General features: G+C 44.8%; 1 protein-coding gene across 1 annotated transcript; it reads left to right on the top strand.

Moving 5' to 3' along the window:
* Positions 1-1,270: 1,270 nt before the first annotated feature.
* Positions 1,271-9,752, top strand: PRSS23 (serine protease 23). The gene is made up of 2 exons (XM_076328345.1): positions 1,271-1,418; positions 6,559-9,752. Exon 2 carries the CDS (start codon positions 6,574-6,576, stop codon positions 7,690-7,692), a length of 1,119 nt encoding a protein of 372 aa, XP_076184460.1. The 5' UTR covers positions 1,271-1,418; positions 6,559-6,573; the 3' UTR covers positions 7,693-9,752.
* Positions 9,753-13,343: the final 3,591 nt, after the last annotated feature.

Below are 13,343 nucleotides of genomic sequence, written 5' to 3'. Positions count from 1 at the left end.
ATTTCCTGGTGGCCCAAGAGCAGCTGGACCGGTGTCACCAGCCCTAGCTTCCCCCTGACGCCAGTTGTATTCTCTAGCTGTGTTTCTGCTGGAGATGTTTGCCCTCTACCCCTGGGGACCTCTCCCTCACGTTGTAATTCTCCTCTAATCATTCATAGTTGAGAACTACTTGTCTGAGTAGTTATGATTTTTGTAGCACTTGCTTTTTCCAACTATCTGTTAAAACCTTTCCACAGACCCAAATGGGGTTGGTGCTAGGCCCAAGTAAATGCAAATTAGAAAAATCATGTGTAAGAACGTAAGATCCTGTAACATCTCAGCTCCTCACGTAGGGTCTGTGGGTGGGGCAGAGCTTTTGCCGTGCTTCAAGCTCTGCTGGTCCTTTGTAAGGGTAACAGCAGGGTGAACAGGTCAGCAGAAGGCAGCAAATAAATTTTGATTCCTGTGGAATTTATATTTCCTTTCTGGGGTAATGGCGATCAGCTGGGAATTTTGGCAAAACCTTTTGTGAATTGTTCTCGCGGAGCTAAAACACATTGCAGGATTTTTACCTTCTTGGCTCCGGTTTCCTCTTTTCTTGCCAGATAGAAGGATTCAAGAAGGATGAGTAATTAAAACCCATGCAAAAAATGTGTCTGACAATGAAACTCAAATATCTGCCTGATGAGGCAACATAGGTGACAGACTGCAGAGCTCCTGGAGCATTCACTTATGCCCTGCGATGGTAGGAGGGACCCCGGGGGTTCACCCCATGCCTGGGGACCCTCCAAGAAGGGACCTGCCACGCTGGGGACCCAGACATTGGGGACAAAGAGCCTGGTGCCCTCGAGGCTGCGGAGACGCCACCAATGCACCCTGAAACCTCCCGCCCCAGCCCTGGGGCGGCCTGGGGTGAGGGGTTGGTGGCCTCCGAGCTGCCCGCAGTACCAGGACACCGTGAATAAAAACAAAGATGAGTTAAAAAATACAGTTTTCCTCGGGAAATAAATGAAAATAGCAGTATAAGAGGAAAGAAAAGGGGTGACGCCTCACGGGGTGCACTGGGGCGGCGGCCCGCAGGGGTAGGCCTGCGCGGAGGGGCGGCCTCGGCCCCGGCCCCTGCCTCCCCCCCGGCCTCGCCCGGCGCGGGGCGGCGCGGCCCCCCGCAGCCGCGGGCGGACGGTGGGACGGGCAGAGGGCGCCTGCGCCGCCGGGAGCGCTGCGGAGCGGAGCGGGCTCGGCGGCGGCGGGAGCCACCTGCGGGAGGCGCCGCTCCGCCCCGCGCACTCCGCCCCGCTCGGAGCGCGCCTCTGAGGGAAGGCGCCCGGCGGGAGGGAGCGGGGAGGCGCCCCCGAGCCCCGCGGAGGCGGCGGGAGTGATGGGACCGGCCCCGCCACCTGCCTGACGGCTCCCGGAGAAGCCGCCGCCGCGGGGAGCTGGTAGGTAGCGGGTCCCGCCGGCCGGGAGGGTGCCGCGGGCTGCGGGTCACCCCGGGGGACAAAGGGGCGGCGGGCAGGACGGCGAGGGCCGTTCTCGCCCCTCGGTGCACCGGGGCCAGCGCCTCACCTGCCGGCGGGCGCGGAGCCGAGGGGAGCCCGGCGCTGCGGGGCACCGGCCGTCCCCGCCGGGCGCTGCCGCCAGCCGGGCTGCGGGAGCCGCTGTCCCGGCTCGGGGCGAGCCCTCCTCGCAGAGCTTAATTTTTAACCCCACTCCCATCCACGGGAGCGCACCCGGCGCCGCCTCTCCGGCGGCGGGCAAACAAAAGGGATAACGCGGCTTCTCCCCGCCGGTCCCCGCGTCGGGTCCCCGCCGCTGGGGCGGCCGGAGCGGCAAGCGCCGCTGCTCGCTGATGTCGGTGACTAACTTTGAAGGGGCGTCTGGTGAGGAAACAGCTGATAAAAAATTCGTCTTTACTGCGTTTCACACTTGGGAGGCGTCAGAAGTAGCTCTCCGGTTGAGCCGCTGTGGTCCTATAGTTTGATTCATCACCGTGACTGAGAACATCAGTATTTTGGGTTTATAAGACATATATTACACGATCTCTTCAGTGAAGCGGTTGCTGGAGCCTGCGGCAGTTGTTCGCCTCCTGCCCCGAGCGAAGTCGGGTTGGACTTGATGATCTTAGAGGTCTTTTCTAACCTTAATGATTCTATGATTAATGATTCTATAAGTCCGAGGGGTCGGTAAGGTCCCGTCGGAGACCCCGCTTGCGCGGCTGCCCCGGTGCTGCGCATTGCCCAGGTGGTTTGATAGCCCTGGGGATGCGTGTCCTTGCTTACAGCTTGCCCTTTCAGTTAAGTTGACCATCACTGTCCGCCTGTAACACAGCTTGCTCTTGTACAGTGAAATCGAAGCTGCTTTACATGCAGGGAGAGAGAAAGAGGAAAGGAAAGAGGGTGAAAGGAGGCAATAAAATTATTCTATAGGAATTGGACTAAGTGGTGAAGACATAATATGATCCCTTCCTCTGTATGTGTGTGTCGCTGACACACGTGTCAAAATACCCACTGCGCCCGTTGTATATGTTAACAGACACCCTTGGCCTGCCAGTATCAAAGTTCGTTTCAGGTTTTCTGAGACATCGCTTCTTACAGCCCTCAGTCTAGCGGGTAAGGCAGTGTGACTCTCACACCACCCTCAGCATCGCTGGCAGGCTAATAGAGATGTTAGATTTTAATGGCAGTAAAGCTTCTGTAATTCTTAAAGCGCAACTCAATTATTTTTGCTGCGTTTTAACAAGTTCTGTGACTAAGAAAAGCAGCCGAGGTATTTTGGCACGGCAGTGACGGTGATTTAGTTCACCTTTATAATTTGGTTTGAGGCAGATTCTTCTGTCTTACTCTCTTGGTTTTCTTTCTTCTTTTTTTTTTTTTTTGCCACATTTTTCTTGTCATTCTGGCTTCCAGCTCTGTGGAAAAACTTTCTTCATTTCAAAGTGTAATGGAGACTGTTCACTTCACGGGCTTCCATACTGTATGTTCCAAGATTTATTGTTATTTAACCATCTATTACAAGAACCACCCCGAAGTAGTGAACTCTTCCAGAAAAATTACTTGCTTATTAGAAAATGATTCATGTCCGTCCTGAACAAGGCAGTTCTCTTTCACCAACATCTATCTTAAGGCGTGAATGCCCATAGCAGGCAGGGAAATGTGTCTGTAAAGTGTTTTAGCGGCGTGGGGAGCCCCGGGGTAGCTGTCACTGTTTCCATTCTCTAAATTTTAATGCCATTAGCAAGTGTGATTATGTACAAACCGCGTTCTAGGGGGTTCCTAGGCTGGATATCAGAGCAGGGCTTTGTACTGAGTCAAAGGGTGGATTGAGTTTATGACACAGTTTAAATAGAAACAGAAGAGCAGTACTACAGTAGAGCAGCACGTCGTAATTCATTCAGTATCGTTTTGTGATAGCCGTGATACTTCCCCAAGTACTCGCTTCTTACCAGTTTGTTCTGTTTGAGAACATCTTTCAGGTCACCCACAAGTAAGTAGCTGAACATAGAGAGCGTTAACCCTGGGTTTTTTTAGTTTTTTGGGTTTGTTTTAAACAAAAAGGAAAAGAGAAAGGAAAAAGAAAGAAGAGGCTAACTAGTCGGTCTCTCTTTAAATTTAGACTACTTTTTAAATTCCTTCATTTTTCTGCTTAGCCATTTTATTTTTTAAAGAGGAAGGATCTACACAGAAAGAGGTATTATGCACTAATCCGGCATCTTGTTACAAATAAGAAATATTTATTCCATTTATTGCAGCCCAGAACTGATTTAGTACCAGTTATGTCTCCAGATAAGACATAATTACAAAGACTTCAGTAAATGCCTTGGTTTGTGAGCACTGTTTAGCTTCTATGGTCACATATAAACTCACAACTGTATTTTATTGTTTTAATAACATTTTAAATAATAGATTCTGTAACTGATGAAAAAGCTTTTTTATCCCATATAGCTGCAATGTGATCATAGCACAGAGGCAGCAGGGGAGGGGTGTGAAAAGGCTTGCTCAGAGACATGAAGTGGAGTCAGTACTGCTTTACAGAGCACAGCAGAGACAGATATGATCTTCTGAAACCTTTTTTGGGGACCAACTTGAGTCCCAGCTCCTGTCTTGTTCTGTTCATTGGGCGGCTGCCCTCTGCTGTCTAAAACTGCCTTGGAAAGTGTTGGCGTTGCTGCAGTGGTGATGGCAGGGAGATGAGGCAGGGCAGGTTGCAGGGAGAGGTAATTTCTCTTCTCAGCTCCGATGATGCTCTCGAAGGAAGCAGAGAAGCTGTTGGGCATGCAGTCCCTTCATCAGGTCGCTGCGCTGACGGGCACAAATCTTGCTGTTTGTGCAAATAACAACTGACAAGACACTTCTAATTTTCCCCTGCCAGCTAAATAAACCAGCCAAAGACCAGCATTGGCTCAGTTAGCATGAGTGATTTTTAGATCCAAGAAGTGGCATGAGTGGTGCAATTTAGACAGAGATTCCATCTATCAGGAAAGCTTCAAATGTAATTTGTGGGAATAACTTTGGTGTGAAGCAGATGAGAGCAGACTGCTTATAAATACGTGCTCTTAATATTGGTATCTGCTACCTGATGCACAGCATAACTCTGCTTTCGTCTGTTCTTGGTTTCTAACTGGGAGACCAGTAAACATTTCTGCATACAGCCTTCACTGTCACAAGTAGGACAGTTAACAGCTGACATGCTAATGTATATTGTCTTTGTGGGGATGGAGTGGTATCATTTGTCCCTTTTACCTTCTTTTTCTGTTTTCCTAATCACCGTTACACAACAAGTATATTTGATGTACAGCACGTGTTCCCTGGGCCATCCTTGTACCAATGTGAGACTATCTCATTTGATAGCTTGCAAAACCCAGCCACATCAAATATTAATCTCTGCCGTGGAAGGAGCCAGAGGAGCCGATGGTTTTCATTGAATATATAAGCAAGTATTTTCCAATTCTGGGACATCCAAGATTATGCAATTCTGCTTCACGTTTAAATTGACCTGTATTTTCCAGCATGACTTGCCCGTTAGGTATAAAACAACACATTCTATAGAGCTTAGCCCTTCTAGAAAAAAATACATCCCTTTAAAGATGTCCTGTTTGTTGATGAAAAAATTACCAACAGAATGTCTGGTCACTTCTGGAAGAGTCAGTACCTGCCTCTGTGGGCATCAGTAGCATCAGCTCTGTTCATCTACATCTGTTTTTTGGAATGAAAATGTTATGATATCCTGCGTGAGTCAATAGATGTTTTGAACATTGTGTGCTTTAATTATAGCCTCCATCCCCAAAGAGGATGCTACCAACAATGGAAGAATCCAGGCCCAATATTTGAGTAGGACACCTTCAGACTTTAGCAGTCTGTAGCTTCCGAAGTCTTTTTTGGTGCAGCTTAGGGATGGAGTATTCCTACAAAAAGCGTTGGAGAGAAGGATTTTTCTTTTTTATTCTTAGATAGCTGTGGTCATCTCCTGCGTGATTTGCTTTGGTTTACTCGTTTGAGGTATTTCAGGAATGGTCCTGCAGTTGTGATCAGTGTAACCTCAGCAGGGTTTTAAATATGTGTAAGCTCAACATAATTGTGAAGTTTTGTTTGAATAATCTTTGTATGAGGGAGATCCTGCCTGCCTTCCTGCCCAGGGTGCAATGCCTCCTGCAGCGATTCAGCTGTATGGCTAATTTTCAAATAAGCTAAAGTTACACATTTTCTTGACACAGTACTAGTGCATGCTGTTCTCTGCAGTCTGAGGCACTCTGCCTGTGGTTCATAAACACATTTACAGTCCCATTTGCCTCCCTGTGCTCAGAGGGGGTTGGTTTGCATTTCTAATTAATTGAGTTTATAAAGGAATAAGCCAGTATGTTAACTGAAAATTCCCTCAAGAATTGTAAACTTACTTCATTAGCTGCCCTCATGTAATCACATCACCCTTTCTCATGTAAGCCTAGGGGACAGTGAATGCTACGTGGAGCAGAAGCCTTCCTCTGGTATGAGTTGCAAGGGGAGGCAAGTCTCCCATGCGGTCATGTTCTGCAACCCTGCTCCTGTTCAGGTTACCTTCTTTGTCCACCTGCCTGTTCCTACCATCAGCTTGATGTCTCTGCCTAAGACAGCAAAGGGTGTGAGGTGATTTAAGGACCTCTCTCAGTGGAGTCAGAGAGTAGGTGGGAGGTTTCAGAGAACGCTGTAATGTAGCTGAAGTAAGACACATTTACTCTTTGCAGGAACTATGGTTTATGAATGCAGGGATTTACACAGAGTCTGAATTTTCTTTACGCTGTGTGAAGACAAATACTGTAACTTCCCACTGATGTCAAGTAGGAGTTGGTGGCTCAGCACATCTAAGGGTTAAATGCCCTGTGTTTCAGTGTTAACCTGGGACACTTGATTTAGGATACACATTAAGGTATTAGTTTAATGCTGAGAAGCCTGAAGAACTTAATGATAGTTAGCTCCATTCAAATCGCTTGACCTTTGTTATATTATACTTATTATATTATACTTGGTTAGCAAGCCATTACTTAGCAAGGTAGATTAATCATGCAACATGTTTGGGTGAGTAACTGGACTTTCTTTTGCTTTCCAGAGACTGGCATTCAGAATGGCAGGCTTGTCCACTTTAATCCTCCTTTTGTGTGCTGCTAAAGATGTGGTGCCCTCCAGTTCTCACTGGAAGCCAACTTGGCCATCTTACAGAGTTCCAGTTATCCTGCCACAGTCTACCCTTAACTTGGACAAACCGCAGTTTGATGCTGAAGCCAAACTGGAAGTGGTATCTCCCTGTGGCCCAGCATGCCACAAAAGTTCTCCGCTGCCAACTTATGAAGAAGTAAAGAACTACCTGTCCTATGAAACCTTGTACGCTAATGGTAGCCTCACTGAAACTGAAGTGGGCATATATATTCTGAGCAACAGCGGTGATGGGTCTCGAGGCAAGTCTCGAACTAAGAGGCAGATCTATGGCTATGACAGCAGGTTTAGCATTTTTGGGAAAGACTTCTTGTTGAATTACCCATTCTCCACATCGGTGAAGCTATCTACAGGTTGCACAGGGACGCTAGTGGCTGAAAAGCATGTTCTTACTGCCGCTCATTGTATCCATGATGGCAAGAGTTACGTCAAAGGAGCTCAGAAACTGCGGGTGGGGTTCCTAAAGCCCAAACTGAAAGATGGCAGCAAAGGGGCCAATATCACCAACTCGGCAATGCCTGAGAAAATGAAATTCCAGTGGATTCGAGTGAAACGGACACATGTCCCCAAAGGATGGATCAAAGGCAATGCCAATGACATTGGCATGGATTATGACTATGCCCTGCTGGAGCTCAAGAAGCCTCATAAAAGAAAGTTTATGAAGATAGGTGTGAGCCCACCAGCAAGACACTTGCCTGGAGGGAGGATTCACTTCTCTGGTTACGACAACGATCGTCCGGGAAACCTGGTTTACCGTTTCTGTGATGTCAAAGATGAAACGTATGACCTGTTGTACCAGCAGTGCGATGCCCAGCCGGGTGCGAGTGGATCTGGGGTGTACGTGAGGATGTGGAAGAGGCAGAATCACAAATGGGAGCGTAAAATTATTGGAATATTTTCAGGCCATCAGTGGGTGGACATGAATGGCACCCCACAGGATTTCAATGTAGCTGTTCGCATCACACCCCTCAAATATGCACAGATCTGTTACTGGATCAAAGGCAACTACCTTGACTGCAGGGAAGGATAAAGACAATGAAACTCATTGAAAGCACTTAATGACTGGTTTTAATTACTCACCTGAGGAAAGGCTAGCCTTCTGCTGCAAATGTGTGTGATACGATCTGGTAACATTGGGATGTGATATATAGCTTTTCAAGCATGCCACCATGTTCTCAGGACAGGGGCTGTGTGGTGCTGTCATTACAGCTCGAAACTGGGGAGAAAGGAACGTCTGCTGGGTGGGGAAGGAGCAGGTGGACTTGCTGAATTTGCAGCTGAGCAACTGAAGATTAATTAGGGGCGGATCAGTAAACAGTATGAAATCAGAACCGTCTCCAAAGAATCTTATAAAAGGGACGCTGTTGACTATCTCATGCCTACAATGTTTGTTTTAATAAATCCTAGGATTAGTAGAAATGCTTTGATCTGAACTTTTAAAAGAAAATATTTCTATGCTGTTGGGGGCTGAAGAGGGGCATTTAATGGTGTTTGCAACCCAAACATTACAGCTTTGTGTTCCTGCATGAGAAAGGGAGTGTGAAAAGGGCAAGGCATGCGCTGTGGGAGACGAATGCCACACAAATAGCGTGAAGGGTAAATAACTGCATAACACTTCCAACCTTCTTTTCAGCCTGAGTGATTTGAGACTTTATTAGTAACATAGTTAAGAAAAATGCTTTTTGAGCAAACAGACCTTGATGTTGCAAGGACTTGACTGTGAAGATGATGTTGGTCATATGAGCAGTGCCACTGCATCCTGCTTTGGGAAACACAAATCATACACGGGCTTAAATCTTTATAGCAGCTGGGGCATCGCCTTACACCTGACAGGATCCCTATGAATATGCTATTATAGAAAGCGTATGGGGACAGAGGCTTGTTTTCTGTTACGACCTACTTGGATCTTTTAAGGAAAATCTCATGTCAACAACTCAGATTTTCAGAGGGGAAGCCTGTCTTTGGTCTTGCTGGCCAGCTGAATTGCTGCCTGCAAAGCAGGGGAAGGGGAGAGCAGGGCAAGGGTTCTACTGCGTTTTCCCCCTTTTTGTGAACATCCATGCTGTTCTACCTAAAAATACACCGGGTGGAGGGACCTTAGATTTATAAGTGTCTCTCTATTGTATCCCTTTGACAGTGTAATTTGTACGGCATCTTGACTTCCGTTTCTTGTGTTGTTTGGGACAGGAATCCTCCTCCCCATCAAATTGTTGAGTTACAAATAATTTTTGGCAAATGCACAGTTCAGTAATTCTGCAGCAGGAATAGAGCCACATTCTAGGATGTAATCTGAGTTTGCAATGAAGTGATGCTCTGCTGTCTCTTATAGATAACAGTGACTTACGTTTTTACTATAGCAGAATTGGAGTTCAAAACAAGAACTGTCTTTTATAGGTAAAATCAGCGCAGCCAGATACTTGTAGCTCAGCAAACAGTGTTGGGAAGTCAATATGGTCTGTTCAGTGTTTCTCAGGTGGATTGTGCCACTGTATTGCAGTAACATGGTTAAGTACATGCTGCCATGCCAATATTATTTTTTTAAATAGGAGGATAGACACTGGCTCTGTTTCCAGTTTCTCTTCCATCCATCTCTCACTGTCTCCTAAAGCTTACCAAGTTGCCCGTGGCGCTTGATGTTGTGGGGCAAATGCAAAAGTCCCTGGTGTGAAATGGCAGAGCTGGGAAGGAATGAATCTAAGCAGAGCTTCCCTGTGCTATACAAGAGAAATGTTAATTCAGCTAAGCCTTTCTTACACTCTACTAATTACTATGGCATTTGTAAACATATGCCTGATGGTGCTTTATCTTTGTGATGGCTTTGGCTCTAGTTCCGAAAAACATTTTTTGCTAGAGCTGCCTATGATTATTATTTTTATAGGTGCAGCGTACAAAAACATGGACCCTCATGTGGGCTTTTGGTGCACTCAGATACAAGCAGTTACTAATGCTTTGATGTATGAATATTCACCATATGTATCTGATGGTCTTTTTCTGCCTTTTTATTTTAATTTCCTTTACTTTATGGCTGTTATCTGGAGCACTTTTGTTTGAATGTATCACAGTGAATAAAGAAAAGTTATGGAATTTCAATGCAGACATTCTTGTATTTGTCCTATACTTGTGTTGCACTTTCAATCTCGTTTCAGTTACTTATTTGGAAGGACATTCAGATACAGAACATCCTCAATGCTGTTTATTTTCCTTCAGTTTTCTTCTGTCCCCACCTGTTATAGAAGTAATTTTTTTTTTTTTCAGTAGGCTTAATTACTCTGTGTCTTTGGACAGTAACAATCAATCTTAGCTTTCATATAATTCTTGCAGTTCCAAAGCCAGTCATGAGCTCAGATTAGTTAAAGCTGAAAATAACCTATTGGACTAAAGAGTCACATTGTTTTTATTAACTTTAGGGTCAATAAACTATGGAGGTTTTTGAACCAGTCAGTATAAGGTCATAAATCAGGTCCATCTTCTTTTTCTTTTAGTTGATGCAGTAAGAAAAAAGTTCCTTTGAAGCCAACAGTGAGACCCACCATTTTTTGAGGAACAGCGGAGTGCAGAAATGTTCTACTTTTTGATTTGGGAATTGCTGCCCATACACCTTTCCTGATTTCTGGATGTGCACGCTATGTCATGTGGGCTTGAGAACATCAGTCCTGGCTTATGGGACATATTTCCCATTCAATGGCCCTATGTTCTCAACTGCTTTGTTGGACTGTAGACTGAGATCTTTGATTCTCTCGAGGTGACTGGCAGGGTGGGTTTATTTTTTTTTTTAAAAAAGTATGCAGCAAGTTTAGTGTAATCAGGGAGGGGGGGAGAGTCTCCTTCTACTGTACACCCTATGCAAACATTCCAGATTATTTTTTGAAAGAAAAGGAAATCTCAGATAACGTGGGCAGAATTGTTGTGCTAAAGCTCCACATTGTTTCACCTGCACCCACCGGAGTTGGTGATTTTGCCAGCGTATTTGTTCAGAGTGGGGTTGAGCCATTGCTAGGCAGGTTTGGAATTTGCATTCTGAGTATATTTGCTTTGATGCTGTAATCAGGGCTGTTTTAAAACCAGACCTTTAAACCATGAAAAAGATAGTCATGCAGCCAACGTAGTTCCTCAAGGAAACACAAGTAACAGCTATATACAGGCATGACACTAGAAATGTCATTGTCCAGCTGATCATGACTGCCGATAATCTGCAGAACTGAATCGAGTGCCTCATTGTTCTCATATCTGAAGGCAGAACAGCAGATGGGTATAGAGAAGCTGTTTTGGTTGTGAATGGAAAAGATTACAGTCTTCTGCTCCTGCATCTTTAAGAGACTGACGTAAGAAAAATTCTAGTTAATATGATATAACTCCCTCGGAGAACAGTGCTGGAGATGGAAACTGAGGTCTCGAGAGAGCACAGACCATGCAGAGCTCTTCCAGAGCACACAGTGAACTTAGCCTGCTGAAGACTGCAGAATATCACCAAGTTTCTTTCTCAGATGAAAGGTATTTTCCTTGCAACTGTAATTAATTGTTTTGCAACTGAATTCCCAGGCCTGCCTGTTTAGAGGGCAGCCCTTGTCTTAAAAGTTGCACGCTGAACTCCAAGCAAGTATAATACATGCTTGAAATTCTTTTCCGTGTTTCCACTTAATCTGCCATTTGTTAGCGGGTTTTGGTAGCGTGCCAACGCAATATGCACAGGCCTTGAGAAGAGAAGCTTTCAAAGAGTGGATAAAGCATGATGGGTGGGTAAAAACTTCTTTGCTTTCCTGGAGTAAAAAGGAAGCGTGGACAGAGAAGAGCAGCGAAGAGTGAAAGGGCAATATGATTTGTGTCACAGGAGCAAGATTCCTAGTGAGTCGGTTGCTGTGTATATATGCACTTGTATGGATGTGCATGTGTGTAGGATTTTTGAGAGTAATACTGTTCGTTTCCATTCCCTGTTCTACCAGGTATAGAAGAAAAACCAATGAGCTGAGGAAAATTAAGCCTCTTAAAATGACCACACAAATGCCACACCTGAAGCCGGTGTGCAGCACATATGAGAAGTTTAGGCTGTGACTTGTCTATAGGTACACAGGAAAAGCATACATAGGTGACATTAGAATTACGAACTTGATCTTTTCCACCCAGAAGATGTTTTTTCCTGTCTCACATGGTGACTATTAGGTTGCACGTGCATTGTGCCTGCTGTTAAAGGTAGTGTGGGCTTTTATAGGTAAATGATTAAACAAGAGAAGAGAAGAGAAACACCTTGGCATGCCCCAAACACTATTATCAACACTGATTATACCCAGGATAAAATTATCAGTGGTGCTTTGTGTGTGGGTGTGGATTGATTTTGAACTAAATGGGAATAGGTTGAGTCATGAAGCAGGCTCATACTGTTTTTTATCTAAAGATCTCTGACAGTAACTAAGTGATTGTGGCTCAAGGGGAGACAATGAATGTTCATCTGCAAACATTTTATGGACAATGTTTATTTTTTTTAAAATAAATTCCCTTTAAAAGACAAGTATGCATCAGCAGAGATCTACAAGAAGTTAAACACTTCTATTTCTTCACCAAGCAAATGATCATGATATAAAATACTCCATTTAAATAGCACGTATAATGAAAATATCTGGTACATGTTAACTGACATTTGCTGGTTTGCACTCGTTTCAGTTTTGGAAATTGCTGTTTGTGCCAATTTGGTGAGGAGAGAGAGTTTTTCTGGCAAGCCTGGCCAACTCAATACAAAGAGCGTGTTCATGAAATATTGACGTGATGGCAGAATGAAGGTTGTTAGCTCTTATTGGAGTGACAGCAGTAATAACATATAATAAATTTTTCCAGCTTATCCTAAACAATTTCCTATAACTATTTTATGCCACATTATCATAGATTTGGTGATTTTCCACAGGTTGCATACATGAAGAAGTTAATTTAATGATGATTTAGATTTTTTTTTTTGCATCCCCTTACCTGTGAAGCCAGATGTATTTACTGCTATGGGCAGGTCAGAAGAGGACAAAAATGTTCACATTTGCAGAAGTTCATTAAAGGCTTGTCTAACATAAAGTCCCACTTCTGAGCTTAAGTTGAACTGTATTTGCCATCATACAGAAGGGGGTAGGTTTAAATGGGGTAGTTTAGATGAGTTTAAACCTGAGCTAGCTAGAAAACAGTTCCTTTTTGGTATTTTCCCACTGTCTCCATCCTTCTTTTTCTGTTCCTGCCCATCCTTGGAAAAGAAAACTTCCTGTGATGAAAAAGAATGGAGAACCTTAAAAGTGAGGGGATAAGGTGCACTTCAGAAAACCTATTCAACTGGTATGTTTGTGCTTTCCTGCTGCAAAGAGGGTGCCTACCCAACGGCTTGGCTGTTCTGATCATTCTGGGACAGGCAGGTGGCACTTGGCTTTGACCAAAAATTTCCACCTGGGTCAAAGAACCCTTTCTGATAAAAATTTGTTTGAAATCAGGAAGTTTCAACAAAGCTTCGGTTTCTGTGAATTGCTATAAAAGGCTATTTTTCTAATGAATTTCCAATCAGACCCTGCTTCAGTTAACTTTTCCTGTGGTGGTGTTCTGGTCCCCATGGGAAGGAGGATGGTGTCCCTGCTTGGAAGATGATATTCCAGCTTATCAACAGCATTCAACAAAATTCTCTTGTCCAAAAGTCATGTTTTACCTGAATTTATTGCAGTC

Source organism: Aptenodytes patagonicus, chromosome 1 (genome assembly GCF_965638725.1).
Source record: "Aptenodytes patagonicus chromosome 1, bAptPat1.pri.cur, whole genome shotgun sequence".
Taxonomy (NCBI): domain Eukaryota; kingdom Metazoa; phylum Chordata; class Aves; order Sphenisciformes; family Spheniscidae; genus Aptenodytes; species Aptenodytes patagonicus.
The sequence above is the reverse complement of the archived record's forward strand: the minus strand, read 5'-3'. Positions and strand labels throughout refer to the sequence as shown.

Excerpts from the sequence above, each read along its gene's own strand:
- PRSS23 (XM_076328345.1), top strand. The coding sequence starts at position 6,574 with ATGGCAGGCTTGTCCACTTTAATCCTCCTTTTGTGTGCTGCTAAAGAT.